The sequence below is a fragment of the Oncorhynchus mykiss genome, chromosome 2, assembly GCF_057628025.1.
Source record: "Oncorhynchus mykiss isolate SJ-2025 chromosome 2, ASM5762802v1, whole genome shotgun sequence".
Lineage (NCBI taxonomy): Eukaryota > Metazoa > Chordata > Actinopteri > Salmoniformes > Salmonidae > Oncorhynchus > Oncorhynchus mykiss.
In genome coordinates, this window is record NC_143023.1 from 99,113,043 (window position 1) to 99,139,637 (window position 26,595).

At 43.8% G+C, this 26,595-nt stretch overlaps 1 protein-coding gene, 1 long non-coding RNA gene, 1 other non-coding gene and 3 pseudogenes across 3 annotated transcripts; 3 read left to right on the forward strand and 3 right to left on the reverse strand.

The window, feature by feature from the left end:
- The first annotated feature begins 514 nt into the window (after window positions 1-514).
- Window positions 515-1,712, forward strand: LOC118943869 (uncharacterized). The gene is made up of 2 exons (XR_005039177.2): window positions 515-845; window positions 1,238-1,712. It is a non-coding gene; the product is annotated as an uncharacterized LOC118943869 (long non-coding RNA).
- LOC118944200 (U2 spliceosomal RNA) lies at window positions 1,236-1,449 on the reverse strand (annotated as a pseudogene).
- A 2,225-nt stretch (window positions 1,713-3,937) lies between the features above and the next one.
- Window positions 3,938-4,128, forward strand: LOC118944187 (U2 spliceosomal RNA). Its single transcript, XR_005039500.1, has one exon. It is a non-coding gene; the product is annotated as a U2 spliceosomal RNA (small nuclear RNA).
- Window positions 4,129-10,095: 5,967 nt separating this feature from the next.
- On the forward strand, window positions 10,096-10,270 carry LOC118944193 (U2 spliceosomal RNA; annotated as a pseudogene).
- A 1,328-nt stretch (window positions 10,271-11,598) lies between these two features.
- On the reverse strand, window positions 11,599-11,714 carry LOC118944223 (U2 spliceosomal RNA; annotated as a pseudogene).
- A 4,750-nt stretch (window positions 11,715-16,464) lies between these two features.
- On the reverse strand, window positions 16,465-24,753 carry eif3ja (eukaryotic translation initiation factor 3, subunit Ja). Its single transcript, XM_090213802.1, is given in 9 exon segments — window positions 16,465-17,566; window positions 17,871-17,944; window positions 18,075-18,175; window positions 18,177-18,234; window positions 19,663-19,774; window positions 20,589-20,683; window positions 20,780-20,834; window positions 24,449-24,546; window positions 24,669-24,753. Coding segments are annotated over 9 exon segments (771 nt in total). The 5' UTR covers window positions 24,712-24,753; the 3' UTR covers window positions 16,465-17,431.
- Window positions 24,754-26,595: the final 1,842 nt, after the last annotated feature.

The following is a 26,595-nucleotide window of genomic DNA, read 5'->3' on the forward strand; positions in this document are numbered from 1 at the left end:
TTTCACTGTACCGTTTACACCCTGTATCCTGTGCACGTGACAAATAAATGTTGATTTGATGATCAACTCACCATTCATATCAGCTGTCATAGTCAATAGAATAGGTGACTGACTTGACCAACACTATCTAGTCATCATTGACATTGACTATTTTCATTTTTGGAAAAATAACGTTCCCGTAGTAAACGGGATATTTTGTCAGGACAAGATGCTAGAATATGCATATAATTGACAGCTTAGGATAGAAAACACTCTAAAGTTTCCAAAACTGTAAAAATATTGTCTGTGAGTAAAACAGAACTGATGTTGCAGGCGAAAGCCTGAGAAAAATCCAATCCGGAAGTGCCTCATGTTTTGAAAGCGCTGCGTTCCAATGAGTCCCTACTGAGCAGTGAATGGGCTATCAACCAGATTACTTTTTCTCCGTATTCACCAAGGTGTCTACAGCATTGTGACGTAGTTTTACGCATTTAGCGGCTACATTGCGCAAGTGGTCACCTGATGCTGCCAGAGTGACTCTCGGGTAAAATACAGAGGTAGCCATTACTCCAATCTGTCCTACTGAAAAACGAATTGTCCCGGTGGATATATTATCGAATAGATATTTGAAAAACATCTTGAGGATTGATTATAAACAACGTTTGCCATGTTTCTGTCGATATTATGGAGCTAATTTGTAATATTTTTCGGTGTTTTCAGTGACCGCAATTGCCGGGCGATTTCTCAGCCAAACGTGAAGAAAAAACGAAGCTATTTCTCCTACAAAAATAATATTTTTGGAAAAAAGGAACATTTTCTATCTAACTGGGAGTCTCCTTAGTGAAAACATCCGAAGCTCATCAAAGGTAAACGATTTAATTTTATTGCTTTTCTGATTTCCGTGACCAAGTTACCTGCTGCTAGCTGGACAAAATGCTATGCTAGGCTATCGATAAACTTACACAAATGCTTGTCTATCTTTGGCTGTAAAGCACATTCTGAAAATCTGAGATGACCGGGTGATTAACAAAAGGCTATGCTGTGTCTCAATATATTTCACTTGTGATTTTCATGAATATGAATATTTTCTAGGGAAATGTATGTCCGTTGCGTTATGCTAATTAGTGTCAGTCGATAATTACTCTCCCTCTTGTGGGATGGGGAGTCACTAGTTAACTACCTCAAATGTAATATCCATCATGATTCTAATAAAAGAACCACCCGGTTAACTTGGTCTACTTTTCCTTTACAACGGCAGGGGGTGCACCGTTCCTGGAGGTACTGCAATACCAGGTCGATGCGTGGAGTGGACGGAGCAAGCCCCTATTCCATCTCCCTATTCCAAAAATCAATTTAATATATGGTCTACATTTTGAAAATCCATTTACTGTTTTGCAACAGCTCTGTGTCTTATGGACTCTGTTCTAAAAACTCGACAACCTTGTTCCAAGAAAAATGCTTGTAGACGATTGAGAAACTGTAATAGGTTGTTTCCGGATTTAAATAGTACAAGATTACAGTACCATGAGGGACAAAAATGCTGACAGCACCTGGTATTCCCAGGCAGTCTCCCATCCAAGGACTAACCAGGCCTGACCTTGCTTAACTTCCGAGACCGGGCGTATTGTATTGTAATGTGTATATGATGCACGTAAACACTTCACTGTACCGTTTACACCCTGTATCCTGTGCATGTGACGAATAAACGTTGATGTGATGATCAACTCACCATTCATATCAGCTATCATAGTCAATATACAGTGGGGCAAAAAAAGTATTTTGTCCGCCACCAATTGTGCAAGTTCTCCCACTTAAAAAGATGAGAGAGGCATGTAATTTTCATCACAGGTACACTTCAACTATGACAGACAAAATTAGAGAAAAAAATCCAGAAAATCACATTGTAGGATTTTTTTATGAATTTATTAGCAAATTATGGTGGAAAATAAGTGGGAGAACTTGCACAATTGGTGGCTGACTAAATACTTTTTTGCCTCACTGTATCTCTGCAGTTTTCTTCTCTTCTCTTTGCCAAAATTCATCATCAAAATTCATCATCTCTCCCATGTCTTATTCGACTAGTAGTTGTTCTGAAATGTTTATTGCTTGCCAACATTTTACTCCCTCATCTATGTTTAATGTGACACACATGCATCAATTATTCCTTTCGGGTTGCCTATCCTGACGTGACGTTTGTAGTATAGAAAGTATTTGACTCAGATATGTGCCACAGAAAGTATTTGACTCTAGCCACAAAATGAAGTAAATTAGAAGTGGGGGGAGAATTTCTGCCAAAATACTTGGAACCATTTCCCTGTTTGACTGCTAGGTGTTATGGGTATTATGACTCATACTGTGGTACTCTATTGTAGGCTGTGTGTAGCAGTTAGTGGTTATGATATGAAGGTTTGGCTTGGTAAGGTTTTTTTTCGCCTGGTCAGACAGCTGATGTGTTGTGCACTGAAGTCCACAAGTGAAGGTTAAAGGTGAGAGGAGGAGAGCACGTAGGTGCCAGAAGGAATTATCCCACGATCAAAGGGATCGTGCTGTTTTGAAAATGATCTGTGTTTGCGTGTGATCAGGGGTGTATTCATTCCGTTGATTCTGTTGAAAAACGTTTCTTAAAGCGAAAGCAAACGGAACCAAACGGGGATAAACATACCTGAATTTGTCCAATGGAAACTCTCATTTGCAAATGTTGGACTAATGATTACACTCTAGATCAGCTAGATGAAGGCAAGATTGAACAAGGCGGTATTGAATGTGTCAATAATGTCTGTCATCTTGATTACTCAAAAGTCTCTCAACCTGTGTTCACCTACGTTGTAAACTTTCATTCATAGGCTAGGTTGTAGCAACCTCATGATGGGTACAAGGACAGTATCATGTAGTAGCCTAAACCTAACTTTCAGTATGAATCAAACCAGTGTAGTTTTTATTCATCAATATGAAGTATTTTCTGCATAATGGCAATTAAAGTGCATGATATGAAGTTTGCTGTAGTGACCGACTAAGCTTAATTGTAAAAGTATGCCTCAACAGAGCCATGTTTGCAAAAGTGTATTATGCGAAGCACACATTTAGTTAGGCAGCCAGGACCGTAGGACGCATTGTCGGTCTAGCTCTCACTGCAGTCCAGTGCCATGGACATCTTTGAAGTTTGGCCTCTAGTAATTCAGGTGGGCAACTTTATAAAGGCCTCCTCACAATGACCTTATCATGCAAGGCTCTACAGACAGATTAAAAAATACACAGGCTATTTTTGCGTTGATGGTGTATGTATTGAAGTCAACTGGGGCGGCAAATAGCCTAGTAAGAGCATTGGGCCAGTAACTGAGAGGTTGCTGGATCAAATCCCTGAGCTGACAAGGTACAAATCTATTGTTCTGCCCCCTGAACAAGGCAGTTAATCCACTGTTCCTAGGCCATCATTGAAAATAAGAATTTGTTCTGAATTGACTTGCCTAGTTAAATATATTTTTCAAGTGGTTCAACATTCAAATGCGTTTTGATTGACCACATAGGAGAGGCGACGGTCGGTGGAAGTCTGGCGCCACCAAGTGGACAATTATTTTAGTTCCCTTGTGGCATCAACGCTTCCTGAGATATTATATAAAAGATAACATGTTATGTCAGTATTAATTATTTCTCCAACCCCTATTTGCTAGATTATTATTCCAATTTAGCTGTAAATCTGGTTTGAACTCAATAAGGATTTGTCTCGTTTCAGATTGGAGGGCGGATGTCCACGTCACTTTGGAACCTACCAATGTGTTACATTGTAACAGTGAAAAGTGTATTTTCCCGACGTTGATCAAATCCCAGTCTATGCCACCATTTTTTTAAAATAGCATCATCTTTGATATTTGTTGTAAAGTGTACAGAGCTCATTTAGGTGTAACCTTTACCGGATTTAACGTGTCTGAGAACGGCACCTTCCTCCCGAAAGCATTGCGGTATCGCTTCTCGGCCTTTTGGCTAAGATCAAGTGTAGTATCTGTTCTTATCAGTTTAATATCTGATACGTCCCCTATCTGGGGACCATATATTAAATTGATTTTTGGAATAGGGAGATGGAATAGGGGCTTGCTCCGTCCACTCCACGCATCGACCTGGTATTGCAGTACCTCCAGGAACGGTGCACCCCCTGCCGTTGTAAATATAAATTGGACGAAGTTAACCGGATGTTAGTTTTATTAGAATCATTACGTTTGAGCAAGTCTGTCAATGATGCCTAGAAAGTGGTGAAGCCACTCGGCCCTGACGCTTTTATGCCGTTTGTATGTGTATAAAATGATGTACAAACATACAGATGAGCTGTTTTCAAAGGAAATGCAACAAAACTTCCAGAAAACACCTGTTCTTACTTGCACCAACGAAACGAGACAAATCCTTATTGAGTTAAAACCAGATTTACTGCTAAACTGGAATAAAAATCTATCAAATAGGGGTGTGGGAAACCATTTGCAGATAACAATATTGACATAACATTTGATATTTTACAAAATAGCTCAGGTAAAATAATTGTCCACTTGGTGGCGCCAGACTTCCACCGACCGTCGCCTTGTTCAAGCTATGTGTTCAATCAAAATGCATTTTAATGTTGAACCACTCGACTTCATTACATAGTACATCATCAACACAAATAATGTATGAAATAAAAATAGTCTATATATTTTTTAAATCTGTCTGTAGAGCCTTGCATGATAAGGTCATTGTAGGGAGGCCTTTATAAAGTTGCCCTCCTAAATTACTAGAGGCCAAACTTCAAAGATGTCCATGGCACTGGACTGCAGTGAGAGCTAGACCGACAATGCGTCCTACGGTCCTGGCTGCCTAACTAAATGTGTGCTTCGCATAATACACTTTTGCAAACATGGCACTTTTGAGGCACACTTTTAAAATTAGGCTTAGTCAGTCACTACAGCAAACTTCATATCATGCACATAAAATACCGATAGGCCTATTGGGTTGGAGAGCATCTATCTACTCACGAAATACTGTATATCGATGAATAAAACATGCACTGTTTTGTTTCATACTGAAAGTTGTCATAATTCAAGTTCCATCCATGAAATATTGGTATGTGGAGAAAAAGTGTCCAATAGTGGTTGAACTATAATCCTACAAATCTACTTTCATTCTCACTAATCGTGAAACTGTATGACAACAGTCCAGTCGTCGCGAACCGTGCGCCAGGCTCCAGGTTTAACCTGCTACATAAGTTCCATAATGATTACAATAGGCTACATGTCCAAAATGATCGCTAAAATAAATGTATGTGGGTATTACTGACAGACGGCTCCAGATCGTTGCTGATACTAATTGTAAAATAAAAGCCTGGGCGTATAATCGAACCCTTCTAAATCGCATGTTTTCAGCTCGGCAGGTTTAGCCCTACGGAAGCCTGTAGCTTGGGGCTCCAAATGTCATACAAGCGAATCATGACGGCACACAATCAGAATTCTGAATAATGGCACAGTTATGTATAACCTACTAGACCGTGGAAAAATCTATTTAATATATTGTCCCCAGATCTGTGCCATCTGTGGCGAGCGGTCCCACCTCATCCGCGACTGCCCCTCCTCCTGGGCCAACAGGGCCAAGGCTGGAAGGAGGGAGTGGGCGGCCGCGGACCGGGCTTTCGAGCGCCAGAGGGCTGGAACGGCAGTTGCCGAGGTGGTAGTGGAGGAGCCGGTGGTGGAGGAGGAGGCAGTAGTGGAGCCGGCAGTGGTGGTAGAGGAGACAGTGGTGGAGCCGGTGGTGGTGGCTGTAGTGGAGGGCGCGGAAGGTGCAGTGGGGGAAGAAGTGGGAGGAGAGGACAAAACCCTCCCCACCCCAATCCCCCTGCCCCAGACTAATGTGACCCCTGAAGGAGAAAGGGCCGAGAAAGACGGCTCCGGAGAGATGTTTAGCGAAAGCTCCCCAAGTGGGTCAGACATCATAGGGTCGGTGTCGGAAAGCACCATGGAGACTGTGTCAGAAGGAACGGGAGAGGAGGGGGAGAGTAAGGAACACCTCCCCCTACGTAAAAGAAACGCTGAGGAGCTCTCTGACCCCGAACAGGGTGAGGAGAAAAAGGGAAAGGTGGAGTGGGAGAGCTCCCAGGGGGAGGAAGAACCCAGAACCTTCCCCTCCAACTCCCCCAATCAAGTCTCCTTTTTAAGTCCTGTTTTAACCTCCTCTCCCTTCCAAACCCCCTTACCCCGGAGGGAGAGAGAGAAAGTCCCTGAAGACTAACCCCCTTTTAACTTTTCAATGGCTTTTCTTCTAGCACTGTTTTTACTCACCCCTTTCATGGCTTTTAAAATCACCACTATAAACGTGAGGAGCGTAAAGACAGCAACAAGAGCACAGTCGGTTTTATCCTTTTTAGAAAGGTTTAACTCTGATGTGTTTTTACTACAGGAGTGTGGTCTACCCTTTTTATCCTCTTACAGGAAATGGGAGGATAAGTGGCGGCACGGGCCCTCCATTTGGAGTGGTTCCAATTTTAACAAGAACGACGGTGTTGCCATTTTAATCAAGACCCCACAGGTGGTGGTGAAGGGGAGCACAGTGGTGGTAGGTGGGCGTGCTCTTTTAGCCAACTGTACTTTTATGGGGAGGGATTTTAACGTGCTAAACGTGTATGGTTTTAACGATAAACATGACCGGTGTGCACTTTTAGAGGACCTGCAGTCCCACATGCTAGGGAGGGATCCTCTAGTGGTGGGTGGGGATTTTAATTGTGTTTTAAGCAGAGCAGACAGGAGAGGGGCAGGAGGGGATTTTAAGGTAGACAGGTCAAGTGTTTTATTGCAAGTGCTGTGCAGGGATTTTAAACTGACTGACTGTTTTAAAACCCTGCATCCAAGAGAGGAGGGCTTCACCTGGACCAGTGGTGATGGCACCAGAGCCTCTCGCATTGATTATCTGTTTACCCGGGACTGTCCCCCAACTGATGCTAGAATAACCCCTGCTTTCTTCTCAGACCACGTAATGCTGACGTGCACCCTTTCACTATCTTCGGGTGTGACTGTGGGAAGAGGGCCCTGGAAACTGAACTGCTCCCTTCTAGAAGATGATAGAGTAGTTAGTCAGTACAGAGAGCAGTTCAGCCAGTGGCAGACGCTACAGGACTTCTTTGACACGCGAGCACAGTGGTGGGAAATGGTGAAGGAAAGGACAAGGACCTTCTTTAGAGAGATAGGAAAGGAAAAAAGCAGAGAAAAAGATAGACGCATGGTGGGACTGCAAAAGCGACTGGAAAGGTATTTTAACCTATGCCAACAGGGCCTTGATTTTAACCAAGAAATTAAAGAAGTAAAGAAGGAAATGGCACTTTTAGCAGAACAGAGAAGCAAGGGGGTTATTTTAAGAAGCAAGGAAAGGGAATTAGAAGAGGGGGAGAAGTGCACTAGGTACTTTTTTAAGAAAATAATTAGTAAGGGTAGGATTATGACAGGATTGAGAAACAAGGACGGGGTTTTAAAAACAGACACAGAGGGAATAAAGGAAGTGGTCGAGGACTTTTATGGGGAACTGTTTGGGGTAAAAGATGTGTGCGAGGGAACAATGGGGGACCTTTTAACATACATCGACAAGACCTTACCCAATACAGACGACCTGAAAAAAGACCTGACGAGGACAGAAATCGACCAAGGACTGAAACGTTTTAAGACGGGTAAATCACCGGGGGAGGACGGCCTCCCTTTGGAGTTTTATCTGACCTTTTGGGATGTTTTAGCCGACGAACTTCTGACTGTTTTTACTGACTTCGAACACCTCGACAGACTACCCGACAGTTTTAGAGTGGGGATCGTGACTCTTTTACATAAGAAAAACGACAGGACGGACCTGAAAAACTGGAGACCGATTACCCTTTTAAACTTTGATTGTAAACTTTTTACCAAGGTTTTAACACTCAGAATGTCTTCTGTTTTAGGGGAGGTGATCCACCCGGACCAAACCTGTGCCGTGCCCGGAAGGAAGATCACGGACAGCCTGATACTGATCCGAGATGCCATCTGTTATGCGAGAGACAGAAACATGCGGCTTGTAGTCCTAAATTTAGATTTTGAAAAAGCCTTTGATCGGGTCTCGCACCAGTACCTCTTTAAGGTACTGCAAAAAATGGGTTTCCCGGACAGGTTCTTAGCTTGGGTGGGACTGCTGTACGGGGACATCACCAGCAAAATCCTTGTAAATGGGCATCTGTCAAAAGCAGTGGGAGTACACTGCGGCGTCCGTCAGGGCTGTCCGTTATCTCCCCTTCTGTTCGTGGCCTGTATTGAACCACTGGCACAGGTCTTGAGAAGGGACCAAGGGATCAGTGGGGTGGGTATCCCGGGGAGTGGGGGGATGACCGCCAAGTGCGTCTTTTACATGGACGACGTCAACATTTTATGTACCGACCTTTTATCCGTCGACAGGACTGACTGGTACGGACGAGCCTCTGGGGCGAGACTGAACAGAGACAAGACAGAGGCCCAATTCTTCGGACCGTGGGCAGACCCAGACTTGACCAGACTACCTCTGACAGTTAAACTGACGGACATAAGGGTACTGGGGGTAAAGTTTGACCGGGGGGGAGGAGGGAGCGGTAACTGGAGCGGAATCCTGGGGACGGTAAGACAGAGACTGGGTTTTTGGGGACTACGACAGCTGACTTTTGAGGGCAAGGTTTTAATCATTAAAGCTGTGATTTTACCTGTGCTTTTATTAATCAGTTCTGTTTTTATCCCCCCTCGAAGGAGCATTTTAGACCTGGAGCGGACGCTGTTTTACTTCCTGTGGGGATGCAAGTGGGAGAGGCTGAGGAGGGAGGTGGTCAAGAGGCCCAGGTCCAAGGGGGGGAAAGGCTTGCCTGACCTCTACTTGTTCCTGGGCAGCCGCTACACAGCGTTACATCTGACTCTTGCCACCTCCCCGGTCAACAACAAGACCCAGGCCCTCGCACGGTTCTGGCTGGGATCTTACCTCAGGACTCTGAGGCTGATCCCAGTCGACCTGCGAGCCCCAGTCTCTTTCCTGCTACCCCCGCACTACGTCCAGCTCCAGAAGTTTTTAAGACATTTTAAACTGGAAAAAGAAACAGTCACGGTTTTAACAAAACACCGCTCTCTTCTCTCTCTTGTGCAGGATCGGGAACCAGTGTGTCCAGTGCGCGGGCTCGCTATAGGTGAGCCCACAACGGTTTGGCGCAACGTGGCCCATCCTGCTCTCCTGAATCGGCATCGGGACCTGTCCTGGATGGTCGCCCACGAGATCCTCCCGGTCAGGGCCGTTATGCACTCACGGGGCATGGCGAGGACATCCGCGTGCCCCCGACCAGGCTGCGGCCAAGAAGAGTCGGTGAGGCACATGCTCTGGGAGTGCAGAGCCGCCAGGGACCTGTGGAAGGAAGCAGGCCCCCTGATCACCTCGTGCCTGCCAGCAGGGGAGGACCTAACACCTCAGCTCGTGCTGTATGGGGTGGGCCGAAGGCCCATCCCATCGAAGGCCTTCACCAAGCTCTGGCCCACCCTCACGTGCCTGAAGGAAGCACTGTGGTCCTCCCGTAACCTGCTGGTAGCGAAAAACGTAGAGACCACCCCCCAGGCAGTGGCCATGGTAGCCACGGAAGCCCTGGGGTGGTACGGAAGGAAGGGGGCCTCGACCCCAGGCGAAGGGTCCCCCACAACACCCTAGGTCCCGGCGGCCACGGCCTGACAGCGCTGCGGCGCCTAGGGCGATGCGCCTAGGGGAGGGATCTCCTCTGGGCCCCGAAGGACGGGACGATGATCTATTCAGAAGAGCAGGATGAGGTGAGCTTGATAAAGACTCACCCCCCTCCTGTACAAGGGACTGAAGACAGCCTTTTAACAAAGTGACTTTTTAACATGGTTTTTCATGTCTTAAAAATGTTTTACCTTTGTTAGATCATTAGTACACATTTTAAATGGCTTTTACAGATTTGATGTTTTTACAAGGAAAGTACTTTTATTCATGGTTGTTTTCATTGGTTTTAACAACATGTACTTTTTAACAAATTTAAATGTAACTTTCAAATGCTGTGTTTTATGCTTTGTTGCCGTTTTTATGTATCAATGATGTAAAAAATGTATGAGCTGTTTTTAAAGGAAATGTGTCAATAAAACTTTTCCAAAAGAAAAAATCTGTTCTTATCAGTTTAATATCTGATACGTCCCCTATCTGGGGACCATATATTAAATTGATTTTTGGAATAGGGAGATGGAATAGGGGCTTGCTCCGTCCACTCCACGCATCGACCTGGTATTGCAGTACCTCCAGGAACGGTGCACCCCCTGCCGTTGTAAATATAAATTGGACGAAGTTAACCGGATGTTAGTTTTATTAGAATCATTACGTTTGAGCAAGTCTGTCAATGATGCCTAGAAAGTGGTGAAGCCACTCGGCCCTGACGCTTTTTTTTATGCCGTTTGTATGTGTATAAAATGATGTACAAACATACAGATGAGCTGTTTTCAAAGGAAATGCAACAAAACTTCCAGAAAACACCTGTTCTTACTTGCACCAACGAAACGAGACAAATCCTTATTGAGTTAAAACCAGATGTACTGCTAAACTGGAATAAAAATCTATCAAATAGGGGTGTGGGAAACAATTTGCAGATAACAATATTGACATAACATTTGATATTTTACAAAATATCTCAGGTAAAATAATTGTCCACTTGGTGGCGCCAGACTTCCACCGACCGTCGCCTTGTTCAAGCTATGTGTTCAATCAAAATGCATTTTAATGTTGAACCACTCGACCTCATTACATAGTACATCATCAACACAAATAATGTATGAAATAAAAATAGTCTATATATTTTTTTAAATCTGTCTGTAGAGCCTTGCATGATAAGGTCATTGTAGGGAGGCCTTTATAAAGTTGCCCTCCTAAATTACTAGAGGCCAAACTTCAAAGATGTCCATGGCACTGGACTGCAGTGAGAGCTAGACCGACAATGCGTCCTACGGTCCTGGCTGCCTAACTAAATGTGTGCTTCGCATAATACACTTTTGCAAACATGGCACTTTTGAGGCACACTTTTAAAATTAGGCTTAGTCAGTCACTACAGCAAACTTCATATCATGCACATAAAATACCGATAGGCCTATTGGGTTGGAGAGCATCTATCTACTCACGAAATACTGTATCGATGAATAAAACATGCACTGCTTTGTTTCATACTGAAAGTTGTCAGAATTCAAGTTCCATCCATGAAATATTGGTATGTGGAGAAAAAGTGTCCAATAGTGGTTGAACTATAATCCTACAAATCTACTTTCATTCTCACTAATCGTGGAACTGTATGACAACAGTCCAGTCGTCGTGAACCGTGCTCCAGGTTTAACCTGCTACATAAGTTCCATAATGATTACAATAGGCTACATGTCCAAAATGATCGCTAAAATAAATGTATGTGGGTATTACTGACAGACGGCTCCAGATCGTTGCTGATACTAATTGTAAAATAAAAGCCTGGGCGTATAATCGAACCCTTCTAAATCGCATGTTTTCAGCTCGGCAGGTTTAGCCCTACAGAAGCCTGTAGCTTGGGGCTCCAAATGTCATACAAGCGAATCATGACGGCACACAATCAGAATTCTGAATAATGGCACAGTTATGTATAACCTACTAGACCGTGGAAAAATCCATTTCATATATTGTCCCCAGATAGAGGACATATCAGATATTAAACTGATAAGAACAGATTTATTTTATTTTGGAAAAATGGTTATTGTCGCAGGGTTTCTTAAAATAGCTCATACTTTTAACATAATCATTTGTACGCTTTAAAACGACATAATATGCATAAAAAACTGCATTGAAACATTATATGTTAAAAGTACATGTTATTAAAACACCCTAAGAAAGAAGTACTTTTAAACATATCCAATCTGTAAAAGCCATTTTCAAATGTGCACATTATAATTCAAACAAGAGTATACCTTTTAAAGACATGTAAACGGTTTAAAAGTCCCTTTATTAAAAAAGAGGTCTTCTCTCCTTTGTGCAGGAACGAGGTGAGTCCTTATCAAACTTGCCTCCTCCTGCTCTTCCGAATCAACTCCGCCCCCATCCTTCAGGGCCCAGAAGAGATCCCTCCCCTAGGCGCTGCAGCACTGTCAGGCCGGGACCTTAGATGGTGTTGGTGATACTTTGTCTGGGGTCGAGGCTCTATTTTGTCCATACCACCTCAGGGCTTCCGTAGCTATCAAGGCCACTGTCTGATGGGTGGTCTCCATGCGTTTCCCTACCAACAAGTTGTCAGAGGACCGCAGTGCGTCCTTCAGACACGTGAGGGTGAGCCAGAGCTTGGTGGAATCGGCCTTCGGTCCACCCGTTACAGCAGGAGCTGAGGTGTTGTGTCCTGAGCTGAGGCGTGGTGTCCTGAGCTGAGGCGTGGTGTCCTGAGCTGAGGCGTGGTGTCCTGAGCTGAGGCGTGGTGTCCTGAGCTGAGGCGTGGTGTCCTGAGCTGAGGCGTGGTGTCCTCCCCTGCTGGCAGACACGAGGAGATCAGGGGGCTTCTTTCCACAGGTCTCTGGTTTATTTCATTGCAGTTACTCTTCTCTTCCTTATAGTTTCTTAATGTTTGGTATCTGTTTTGATATTTACATTTACATTAGTGGTACATATAGAGAGGAGACTGGGACAGGCCTTTCTCCAGTATTACCACTAAAGCTCACCACACCTCCTCCTCTTCCTCCTCCTAACTCACGATGGAGGTATAGGACTAGAATAACCTCATCAGGCCTTTCTCCAGTATTACCACTAAAGCTCACCACACCTCCTCCTCTTCCTCCTCCTAACTCACGATGGAGGTATAGGACTAGAATAACCTCATCAGGCCTTTCTCCAGTATTACCACTAAAGCTCACCACATCTCCTCTTCCTCATCTTCGTCCAACCTCTTCATCCTCTTCTTTTGTTTCCTCCTCTCGACTCATTTATTTAACTAGGCAAGTCAGTTAAGAACTAATTCTTATTTACAATGACAGCCTACCGACCGGGCAAAACCCGGACGACACTGGGCCAATTGTGCGCCGCAGTATGGGACTCCTAATCACGGCCGGTTGTGATACAGCCTGGAATCGAACCAGGGTTTGGAGTGACGCCTCTAGCCTTAGACCGCTGCGCTACTCGGGAGCCCAACAATACCCAATCACTTACCTACCAATTTAAATCAACCTTTTAAGTATAATTCCTCTTGTATTCCCTGAACATCCAAACATAGAAGTGGATAATAGCTTTCAGACAGGCTGTGGCCTGCAAAACTGTGCTTTTATCTGCGAGATATTGAATCTCAATCGTCTTACTAATAACTTTTAGAATTCTAATTGAATGGAGAAGCAGCCTACATCCTCTTGATTTTTATCATCTTAGTTGTATCTCGTGTGAAGTTTCAGACGCATGTGATTGTAACTGAGACATCCAAGATGTCAGTGGATTGACCGAATGAAGACAGACTTTGTTTTACTGTACCAGTGCTTGTGAATAAAAAAAATCTTTGAGGAACTATTTCTTCACAATTTTTTTACAGAAGGATGTTCAGAGAACAACCAGCCCATTGTTGGACCAGGCTTTATTCTCACTTTCTACTGGTTCTCTTATGTAGGTGTAGCAGACTGTCTCAGAGGAGAGTACCACGTTGCAGGTGTAGCAGACTGTCTCAGAGGAGAGTACCACGTTGCAGGTGTAGCAGACTGTCTCAGAGGAGAGTACCACGTTGCAGGTGTAGCAGACTCTCAGAGGAGAGTACCACGTTGCAGGTGTAGCAGACTGTCTCAGAGGAGAGTACCACGTTGCAGGTCACTTCTCAGTTCCTATGCTTCCTGGCTGATGTTTTGGTCACTTTTGAATGCTGGCGGTGCTTTCACTCTAGTGGTAGCATGAGACGGAGTCTACAACCCACACAAGTGGCTCAGGTAGGTTTCCTCTAGAGCAGTGATGTTTTGGGGCAGTTGCTGGGCAACACGGACTTTCAACTCCCTCCAAAGATTTTCTATGGTGTTGAGATCTGGAGACTGGGCAACGAAGCCACTCCTTCGTTGTCCGGGCGGTGTGTTTGGGATCATTGTCATGCTGACAGACCCAGCCACGTTTCATCTTCAATGCCCTTGCTGATGGAAGGAGGTTTTCACTCAAAATCTCACGATACATGGCCCCATTCATTCTTTCCTTTACACGGATCAGTTGTCCTGGTCCCTTTGCAGAAAAACAGCCCCAAAGCATGATGTTTCCACCCCCATGCTTCACAGTAGGTATGGTGTTCTTTGGATGCAACTCAGCATTCTTTGTCCTCCAAACACGACGAGTTGAGTTTTTACCAAAAAGTTATATTTTGGGTTTCATCTGACCATTTGACATTCTCCCAATCTTCTTCTGGATCATCCAAATGCTCTCTAGCAGACTTCAGACGGGCCTGGACATGTACTGGCTTAAGCAGGGGGACACGTCTGGCACTGCAGGATTTGAGTCCCTGGCGGCGTAGTGTGTTACTGATGGTAGGCTTTGTTACTTTGGTCCCAGCTCTCTGCAGATCATTCACTTGGTCCCCCCGTGTGGTTCTGAGATTTTTGCTTACCGTTCTTGTGATCATTTTGACCCCACGGGGTGAGATCTTGCGTGGAGCCCCAGATCGAGGGAGATTATCAGTGGTCTTGTATGTCTTCCATATACTAATAATTGCTCCCACAGTTGATTTCTTCAAACCAAGCTGCTTACCTATTGCAGATTCAGTCTTCCCAGCCTGGTGTAGGTCTACCATTTTGTTTCTGGTGTCCTTTGACAGCTCTTTGGTCTTGGCCATAGTGGAGTTTGGAGTGTGACTATTTGAGGTTGTGGACAGGTGTCTTATATACTGATAACAAGTTCAAACAGGTGCCATTAATACAGGTAACGAGTGGAGGACAGAGGAGCCTCTTAAAAAAGAAGTTACAGGTCTGTGAGAGCCAGAAATCTTGCTTGTTTGTAGGTGACCAAATACTTATTTTCCACCATAATTTGCAAATAAATAATTAAAAATCCTACAATGTGATTTTCTGGATTTTTTTTCTCATTTTGTCTGTCATAGTTGAAGTCTACCAATGATGAAAATTACAGACCTCTCATCTTTTTAAGTGGGAGAACTTGCACAATTGGTGGCTGACTAAATACTTTTTTGCCCCACTGTACATACAAAACCATGCTCTTTCCATGACAGACTGACCAGGTGAATCCAAGTGAAAGCTAACCCTAACCCTTATTGATGTCGCTTGTTAAATCCACTTCGATCGGTGTAGATGAAGGGGAGGAGACCGGGTTAAAGAGGAAGGGGAGGAGACCGGGTTAAAGAGGAAGGGGAGGAGACCGGGTTAAAGAGGAAGGGGAGGAGACCGGGTTAAAGAGGAAGGGGAGGAGACCGGGTTAAAGAGGAAGGGGAGGAGACCGGGTTAAAGAGGAAGGGGAGGAGACCGGGTTAAAGAGGAAGGGGAGGAGACCGGGTTAAAGAGGAAGGGGAGGAGACCGGGTTAAAGAGGAAGGGGAGGAGACCGGGTTAAAGAGGAAGGGGAGGAGACCGGGTTAAAGAGGAAGGGGAGGAGACCGGGTTAAAGAGGAAGGGGAGGAGACGGGTTAAAGAGGAAGGGGAGGAGACGGGGTTAAAGATGAAGGGGAGGAGACCGGGTTAAAGATGAAGGGGAGGAGACCGGGTTAAAGATGAAGGGGAGGAGACCGGGTTAAAGATGAAGGGGAGGAGACCGGGTTAAAGATGAAGGGGAGGAGACCGGGTTAAAGATGAAGGGGAGGAGACGCTTTCAACACCTTGTAGAGTCAACATGGACCAGCATCCCTGTGGAACGCTTTCAACACCTTGTAGAGTCCAGGAATAATAATGACTGGTTATGCCCTGCTATTGTTTTAATTTGGATTTTATTTTTGTACCCAAATATACTTTATTTGAGTCTGTTCTGAGGGCAAAAGGGGGTGCAACTCAATATTAGGACGGTGTTCCTAATGTTTTGTACACTCAGTTTACAGGCCTAAATAGTGATAAAGCAGGATCATTTGCATCTGTTAAATCTACCCTTCAGAATGACTTCGATAGCAACAGTGAATCTATTTAGTTTTCAAGTGGAGACCTTTCGACAATCATTCTCACGATAGCTCATTGGTAACAACAGTCAGTGACAACTATCATAGCTATTTTTCCAGTAGGATGTGCTGCCAAGCCTATTGTTTTCTTTCATCTGATCGTGGATATGACATCGATGATCTGACATTGTTTTAAAGGAACAGACAAACCTTGCAATGCAAGTTGAACAAAATTTGGTTATCATGACGACATAATATTGTGGTTTGAAATTTCACCCTCGAAACAAGTTAAGACCTTTTTTTTTCTCCAAATCCAATGTATTTCCCTGTTATGCTCTGGGCGCAATTAGCAGATCAACCCATAAATAACATTAAAATACTTCATTTGTTATTCTAAAATGCATTAAAAAAATATTCTTAAAACAGTGATTTTATTAAATTAGGTGGATAAAATAAGACAACTTTAATCTTTAATATTGTTTATATTTCCATTACCAATCCTGAAAATGTGCTGTGAAAAAGAAAAACAAGTGATAATAACCCAGTACAACCTTCTTTCCTAAATACATTTGGTCTGTTTCTCACCTCACTTGATACAAGCCGTGCAAAGTTATGCCAAGGAGACCTAGAGTGATTGTTGCTTCAACTCAGTGGCAGCGATTATACTGGGTTTCTCAGTGTAGCAGTGCTGCTCTAGGATCAGTTTAGTCTTTTTCTGATCATAATGAATAAGAAGGGGGGGGGCCATCTGATTCTAGATCAGCGTATCTACTCAGACGTTTTGTGAACATAGGCCCAGGATGAAATGGTCAGCGCCGTGTTTACTACTTGACCCTACGGCTATTTATTGAAATGCAAAATGTAAAATACAAAATGTATTTTCCTTCGTCAAACAGTAACAATTAAATTTTGTTTGACAGATCATTTATTTTAAAAGATCTAATTAAATTCATTCTAGGATTGGGAAAAAAAACAAGTTTGATGCTGGGTTTTCGCATCTCATTATGGGAGGTGAAACATTTTGGTATCCAGAACACAGTCTTATTGGTCAGTCAGTTTCGAGGAATCGTTGAAGGAATTTCTAACGAGGAGAAACAACCCTGCTGAAATCAGACGTTCCTCGTCAAACCATTCAACACTTCTTTTCAGAATCGAGTTTGTGTGCGGCTGGCGGCGGGCGACATAAGGGTGGTTATCATTGGATGGCTCTGGGCAGTAGAATAGGTCATAGGTCATGCCCTGAGGGGGCTTGGTGGAGCAGAGCGGAGGGGGAATGGGGACAGACATTGGAACCCTACTAAATGCCACCCTATCCCCTATATAAAGGGTTCTACATAGGGAACAGGGTGTCGTTTGAGACAGAAATCGGGTTGGTGTCACGTCACATGAAGTCCTCGTAGTCTTGTGCGTAACCTCCATCGAACTCTCCGTAGTCCGATAGGTCATCCTTCATCTTGGACTTCATCCCTCCGGCAGCAACCACACCTTTCTTTTTCTTCTTCCCTTTATTCAGCTGCTGTTGGAAATAAAGACGGATTCGTTTTGTCTTATGACAGTAATTCATTTTATCATCATGTCCATTAGGGCACGCCTCAGTCTGTTTTCTTCCGTTTGATGCCTAATGAACATGACCCGGACTGAATACCGGTCTAAGTAGACCATGGATACTGGTGATAAATGTCTCTGTATGTAACCATTTTAAAAGCTTGCTTTTGGTTTATTTGTAAATAAAGCATGTCAGTTTTGTCACAGATTTTTTTTTTTTTAACTTTTTTTTTGTCTGTCATTTTGAAAAAGAAAATAATAAAAAACCCACTAACCTTTTCTTGTTTCTGTTTTTCACTTAGTAAGACTGTGAGGGAGTTGCTGACTTTCTTCAAGTCCTCTACCTCCACTGTAACATAAGAGATGCACAGTTAAAACAGTATTTCATATAATACAGGAACAGCCCCACTGACCGTTGAGATGCATGACCAATAACATCGGTTACTTTTCAAACGGTATATTATTAAATCAATACTTACATGAGAGACAGAGGTCTCGAAACAAGGACTCCAGGAAGCCGGAATAGTGTATTGAAGTCTCAAAAGGTGATATCTTGTCTTTTAACAACTTTTCAAACTCTGAACTCATCTTTAGAAGACGGGCTTATGGCATCAATTCCTTTTACGTTGTTGACGACACCTGATTTGAGAAGGAAAAAATGATTTGAGCACCAATGATATGAAGCTTTCCACAGGCAACTGGTGTTGACAATGTCTAAAACTCTTGATGCTTAAACCAGACATTTTGCAATATAAATGGCAGATTCTCTGTAAAGCTTTCTATGAATCTGTAATACGTGTAGACTGTCAGCCTTAAATATTTATCATTCAACATACACTACATGACCAAAAGTATGTGGACACCTGCTTGTTGAACATCTCATTCCAAAATCATGGGCATTAATATGTAGTTGGTCCCTCTTTTTCTGCTATAACAGCCTCCATTCTTCTGGGAAGGCTTTCCACTAGATGTTGGAACATTGCTGCTATAACAGCCTCCATCCTTCTGGGAAGGCTTTCCACTAGATGTTGGTACATTGCTGCTATAACAGCCTCCACTCTTCTGGGAAGGCTTTCCACTAGATGTAGGAAAATTGCTGCCATAACAGCCTCCACTCTTCTGGGAAGGCTTTCCACTAGATGTTGGAAAATTGCTGCTATAACAGCCTCCACTCTTCTGGGAAGGCTTTCCACTACATGTTGGAACATTGCTGCTATGACAGCCTCCAATCTTCTGGGAAGGCTTTCCACTAGATGTTGGGACATTGCTGCCATAACAGCCTGCACTCTTCTGGGAAGGCTTTCCACTAGATGTAGGAACATTGCTGCTATAACAGCCTCCACTCTTCTGGGAAGGTTTTCCACTAGATGTTGGAACATTGCTGCTATAACAGCCTCCACTCTTCTGGGAAGGCTTTCCACTAGATGTTGGAACATTGCTGCTATAACAGCCTCCACTCTTCTGGGAAGGCTTTCCACTAGATGTTGGAACATTGCTGCTATAACAGCCTCCACTCTTCTGGGAAGGCTTTCCACTAGATGTTGGAACATTGCTGCTATAACAGCCTCCACTCTTCTGGGAAGGCTTTCCACTAGATGTTGGTACATTGCTGCAGGGGGACTTGATTCCATTCAGCCACAAGAGCATTAGTGAGGTCGGGCACTGATGTTGGGCGATTAGGCCCGCAGTCAGCATTCCAATTCATCCCGAAGGCTTTCGATGGGATTGAGGTCAAGTCTCTGTGCAGTCAAGTTCTAAACACACTGATCGACTAACCATTTCTGCATGGACCTCGCTTTGTGCACGGGGGTATTCACGCTGAAAGAGCCTTCCCCAAACTGTTTCCACAAATGTGAAAGCACAGAATCGTCTAGAAAGTCATTGTATGCTGTAGTGTTGAGATTTCCCTTCACTGAAACTAAGAGGCCTAGCCCGAACCATGAAAAACAGCCCCAGACCATTATTCCTCCTCCACCAAACTTCACAGTTGGCACTATGCAGTCGAGCAGGTAGCGTTCTCCTGAGCCAATAGAAGATCAGCGTCCTCCTGTAATACAGGTCTCTTACCGAAAGCCTCCTGAGCCAATAGAAGATCAGCGTCCTCCTGTAGCTTCTTCACTCTGAGTTTCTCTGCTAGCTCATCCTCCGGTGAGAGTTCTGTTTCCTGTGATTCCTCTAACTAACAAACAAACACAAAGAAATATACTTTCAGATCCAGCAGCCAATGACTTTGTTATTCATGGACAGTGTGTGAAACCCCTTAAGGCTGATTTTAGAGGCTTAATTAATCTGGGTCCGGAAAACCAGATGAAATACAGTTTGTTTCCTAATATGGGCCCAAACCAAAATTAAAAAGTCTCTTCTAGTGATTTAAAATTAAACTTTAAAAATTTGATAAATACAACTCAAATAATCAGGGAAATTGGCTTAAAGCAAAAAAAGGTTCAGTTTCTGCTGAATTTTGATAAGCAAACTAGCAGTCACTGTTGCAGTAGCTGGGTTGCCATAACGAATGTACTCCATAGCAACAACAAGAAAAAAAAATCCCTGTATGCAAAACACCTACTTTAAAAAAAATACCTACTTTAAAAAAAACACCTACTTAAAAAAAAACACCTACTTAAAAAAAAACACCTACTTTAAAAAAAAACACCTTTATAAAAACACCTACTTAAAAAAAACACCTACTTTAAAAAAAACACCTAGTTTAAAAAAAACACCTACTTTATAAAAACACCTACTTTATAAAAACACCTACTTAAAAAAAAACACCTACTTTAAAAAACACCTACTTTAAAAAAAATACATACTTAAAAAAAACACCTACTTTATAAAACACCTACTTAAAAAAAAACACCTACTTTATAAAACACCTACTTAAAAAAACACACTTTATAAAACACCTACTTTAAAAAACACCTACTTTAAAAAACACCTACTTTATAAAACACCTACTTTTAAAAAACACCTACTTAAAAAAAAAAAACACCTACCCGCTTTCTCAGCTCTTCTTGTTTTTTCATTTGTAAACTTTCCTTTTCCTTGATTTTTTCAGCTAATTTCTTCTTTTCAGATAGTTTTGTCTCTGCTACAAAGACAAGAGAAAAATAAATAACTATTGAGCTTGTATTCAATTAATATAGTCAGATCTCACTGGTTCAATTCACGTGGTTTAAAAAAATACCTGCTTTTTTCTCTTCTGTTTTTTTCAATTCCTCCTCGTCATCATCCCAGTTGTCCTTCAAAACAGGAAACAGGAGAAAACAAGGTTAGGGACAAATGGATATAAGCTTCAGAAATTCTTATTTTCAATGACGGCCTACCGGGGAACAGTTGCAACCTTTCGGTTCCTAGCCCCAACGCTTTAACCACTAGGCTACCCTGCCGCCCCTCCACTCTAACCACTAGGCAACCTGCCGCCCCTCCACTCTAACCACTAGGCTACCTGCCACCCCTCCACTCTAACCACTAGGCAACCTGCCGCTCCTCCACTCTAACCACTAGGCTACCTGCCACCCCTCCACTCTAACCACTAGGCTACCTGCCGCCCCTCCACTCTAACCACTAGGCTACCCTGCCGCCCCTCCACTCTAACCACTAGGCTACCCTGCCGCCCCTCCACTCTAACCACTAGGCTACCTGCCGCTCCTCCACTCTAACCACTAGGCTACCTGCCGCCCCTCCACTCTAACCACTAGGCTACCCTGCCGCCCCTCCACTCTAACCACTAGGCTACCCTGCCGCCCCTCCACTCTAACCACTAGGCTACCCTGCCGCCCCTCCACTCTAACCACTAGGCTACCCTGCCGCCCCTCCACTCTAACCACTAGGCTACCCTGCCGCCCCTCCACTCTAACCACTAGGCTACCCTGCCGCCCCTCCACTCTAACCACTAGGCTACCCTGCCGCCCCTCCACTCTAACCACTAGGCTACCCTGCCGCCCCTCCACTCTAACCACTAGACTACCCTGCCGCCCCTCCACTCTAACCACTAGGCTACCTGCCGCCCCTCCACTCTAACCACTAGGCTACCTGCCGCCCCTCCACTCTAACCACTAGGCTACCTGCCGCCCCTCCACTCTAACCACTAGGCTACCTGCCGCTCCTTCAGATGATACGAAATACATCCTAGAAGGGGTACGCATTGCAAACTTGAATTCAAAATGGCTGCCAATGTAAATGAAGATGTTTAAAATAGCTTAAGGAAAATTTTCATAACATGAAAATGTACTACTGACCTGCACTACCACTATTGACCTGTACTACCACTACTGACCTGTACTACCACTACTGACCTGGACTAGTGACCTGTACTACCACTACTGACCCGGACTGGTGGGTGGGGTTATATCCTTCCTGTTTGGCCCTGTCCGGGGGTGTCCTCGGATGGGGCCACAGTGTCTCCTGACCCCTCCTGTCTCAGCCTCCAGTATTTATGCTGCAGTAGTTTGTGTCGGGGGGCTAGGGTCAGTTTGTTTTATCTGGAGTACTTCTCTCCTATTCGGTGTCCTGTGTGAATCTAAGTGTGCTCTCTAATTCTCTCCTTCTCTCTTTCTTTCTCTCTCTCGGAGGACCTGAGCCCTAGGACCATGCCCCAGGACTACCTGACATGATGACTCCTTGCTGTCCCCAGTCCACCTGACTGTGCTGCTGCTCCAGTTTCAACTGTTCTGCCTTATTATTATTTGACCATGCTGGTCATTTATGAACATTTGAACATCTTGGCCGTTCTGTTATAATCTCCACCCGGCACAGCCAGAAGAGGACTGGCCACCCCACATAGCCTGGTTCCTCTCTAGGTTTTGGCCTTTCTAGAGAGTTTTTCCTAGCCACCGTGCTTCTACACCTGCAATGCTTGCCGTTTGGGTTTTTAGGCTGGGATCAGCACTTTGAGATATCAGCTGATGTACGAAGGGCTATATAAATACATTTGATTTGATTTTGATTTGACCTGTACTACAACTACTGACCTGTACTACAACTACTGACCTGTACTGCCAGGTTTTCCTACTTACAAAGCATGTAGAGGTATAATTTTTATCATAAGTACACTTCAACTGTGAGAAACGGAATCTAAAACAAAAATCCAGAAAATCCCATTGTATGATTTTTAAGTAATTAATTTGCATTTTATTGCATGACATCAGTATTTGATTCATCAGAAAAGCATAACTTAATATTTGGTACAGAAGCCTTTGTTTGCAATTACAGAGATCATATGTTTCCTGTAGTTCTTGACCAGGTTTGCACACACTGCAGCAGGGATTTTGGCCCACTCCTCCATACAGACCTTCTCCAGATCCTTCAGGTTTCGGGGCTGTCACTGGGCAATACGGACTTTCAGCTCCCTCCAAAGATTTTCTATTGGGTTCAGGTCTGGAGACCGGCTAGGCCACTCCAGGACCTTGAGATGCTTCTTACGGAGCCACTCCTTAGTTGCCCTGGCTGTATTTTTCGGGTTGTTGTCATGCTGGAAGACACAGCCACGACCCATCTTCAATGCTCTTACTGAGGGAAGGAGGTTGTTGGCCAAGATCTCGCGATACATGGCCCAATCCATCCTCCCCTCAATACGGTGCAGTCGTCCTGTCCCCTTTGCAGAAAAGCATCCCCAAAGAATGATGTTTCCACCTCCATGCTTCATGGCTGGGAGGGTGTTCTTGGGGTTGTACTCATCCTTCTTCCTCCAAACACGGCGAGTGGAGTTTAGACCAAAAAGCTCTATTTTTGTCTCCTCAGACCACATTACCTTCTCTCATTCCTGCTCTGGATCATCCAGATGGACATTGGCAAACTTCAGACGGGCCTGGACATGGGGCTGGCTTGAGCAGTGGGACCTTGCGTGCGCTGCAGGATTTTAATATATGACTGCATAGTGTGTTACTGATGGTTTTCTTTGAGACTGTGGTCCCAGCTCTCCTCAGGTCATTGACCAGGTCCTGCCGTGTAGTTCTGGGCTGATCCCTAACCTTCCTCATGATCGTTGATGCCCCACTAGATGAGATCTTGCATGGAGCCCCAGACCGAGGGTGATTGACTGTCATCTTGAACTTCTTCCATTATCTAATAATTGTGCCAACAGTTGTTGCCTTCTCACCAAGCTGCTTGACTATTGTCCTGTAGCGCATCCCAGCCTGTGCAGGTCTACAATTTTATCCCTGATGTCCTTACACAGCTATCTGGTCTTGGCCATTGTGGAGAGGTTGGAGTCTGTTTGATTGAATGTGTGGACAGGTGTCTTTTATACAGGTAATGAGTTCAAACAGGTGCAGTTAATACAGGTAATGAGTGGAGAACAGGAGGGCTTCTTAAAGAAAAACTAACAGGTCTGTGAGAGCTGGAATTCTTACTGGTTGGTAGGTGATCAAATACTTTTGTCATCCAATAAAATGCAAATTATTTACTTAAAAAATCATACAATGTCATTTTCTGGATTTTTGTTTTAGATTCCGTCTCTCACAGTTGAAGTGTACATATGATAAAAATGACAGACCTCTACATGCTTTGTAAGTAGGAAACACTGCCGATTTAGCAGGTTATCAAATACTTGTTCTCCCCACTGTATATGTATATATATCAATAACAACTGTCATCATATGAGTCATCATACTGGTCCTCGCTAGACTGGGGACCACTCGGCTAAACTTTAGCTAACTGGCTAACACTGTGCACATCATCTGGGTTCTGGGTGATCTAACCTTAGTTAGCTAGGATGCGAAGAGAGGACCTCGAAATCAATTTAAGGTTCAGGTGATATTCAGAGTAAAATACACGTTCTCGATAAATGATATAGTGTTGTTTTGGTTGTCCACTCAACTGTGATGTTAGCCAGCTAATTAATTTAGCTGGTTACCTTGATATCGTCATCCTCGTCCTCGCCTTCCCATTTATCCGCTACAACAGCCTTCTTGGTCCCGATAACAAGCTCATCCGGATCAAAAGTGTCCGCATCTAAGACCAACAATACAAACATTTTTTTTACAAACTTAAACTATCCTCTCTGATATGTGTAATTGTCAACGATGAGGTATAACTTGAATAATACGCCATTCCACACACAGGTGGATTATTACCCCATGAATCTCCCTCCGCCATCTTGCCTGTGTGTCTGATCATAATGAATTCCGTGTGTGTACAATCGGTAACTGGCTCTTTGGTTCCGAGAGAAAATTAACGTACGTGTGCTGTCGTGTGTGTGCTCCCATTATTCTTGTCTGTCCAGTCATTGCTGCTCCCTATTTAGTGACAACATAGAATTAGATCAAGCCCCCCCAAAAAATACTGTCAGTTACACATGTACAGAATATCTACAATTTTGAAAAATAAAAATGAATATCTTTCTTAATTTCACTGAATATAAGGTGATTTCATAGTAATTTTTGTGACGTGGGGTGCAGCTTCAGCAGTCAATTATATTGGTGTACCCGATCTACACTGAACAAAAATATAAACGCAACATGTAAAGTGTTGGTACCATGTTTCATGAAGTGAAATAAAAGATCCCAGAAATCTTCCACAAGCACAAAAGCTTATTTCTCTCAAATTTTGTGCACACATTTATTTACATATTGTGACAATCTCTGGAAACTCACTTAGATAATAACTTTGATGATACAGTGGTAGCAATACAAGGTTATAACAGCTACAGAGAAGACAAAAATGCCGAAGGTGGAGGTGTGGCTGTTTTATATTCAGAACCACATTCCTGTAAAGCTTAGAGAGGATCTCATGTTAAATACTGTTGAAGTAATATGGCTACAGGTTCATCTGCCTCACCTAAAGCCCATTCTGGTGGGAAGCTGCTATAGACCACCAAGTGCTAACAGTCAGTATCTGGATAAAGTGTGTGAAATGCTTGATAATGTCTTTGATACTAATAGAAAGGTATATTTTCTGGGTGATTTAAATATTGACTGGCTTTCAACAGGCTACCCACTCAACAGAAAGCTTCAAACTGTAACTAGTGGCTGCAACCTGGTTCAGGTTATCAATCAACCTATCAGGGTAGCTATAAACAGCACAGGAATCGAATTGTCAACATGTATTGATCACATCTTTACTAAAGCTACAGAAATATGCTTTAAAGCAGTATCCAAATCCATCGGATGTAGTGATCACAATACAGAAACCACTTCTAGGAAAACCACAGTTACAAAGGCTGGGCCTAATAAGAGTAAGAGGTCAGGCTGGGCCTAATATAGTGTATAAGAGGTCAGGCTGGGCCTAATAAGAGTAAGAGGTCAGGCTGGGCCTAATATAGTGTATGAGGTCAGGCTGGGCCTAATATAGTGTATAAGAGGTCAGGCTGGGCCTAATATAGTGTATAAGAGGTCAGGCTGGGCCTAATACAGTGTGTAAGAGGTCAGGCTGGGCCTAATACAGTGTATAAGAGGTCAGGCTGGGCCTAATACAGTGTATAAGAGGTCAGGCTGGGCCTAATATAGTGTATAAGAGGTCAGGCTGGGCCTAATACAGTGTGTAAGAGGTCAGGCTGGGCCTAATATAGTGTATAAGAGGTCAGGCTGGGCCTAATACAGTGTGTAAGAGGTCAGGCTGGGCCTAATATAGTGTGTAAGAGGTCAGGCTGGGCCTAATATAGTGTGTAAGAGGTCAGGCTGGGCCTAATATAGTGTATAAGAGGTCAGGCTGGGCCTAATACAGTGTGTAAGAGGTCAGGCTGGGCCTAATATAGTGTATAAGAGGTCAGGCTGGGCCTAATACAGTGTGTAAGAGGTCAGGCTGGGCCTAATATAGTGTATAAGAGGTCAGGCTGGGCCTAATATAGTGTATAAGAGGTCAGGCTGGGCCTAATATAGTGTATAAGAGGTCAGGCTGGGCCTAATACAGTGTATAAGAGGTCAGGCTGGGCCTAATACAGTGTATAAGAGGTCAGGCTGGGCCTAATACAGTGTATAAGAGGTCAGGCTGGGCCTAATATAGTGTATAAGAGGTCAGGCTGGGCCTAATATAGTGTATAAGAGGTCAGGCTGGGCCTAATAT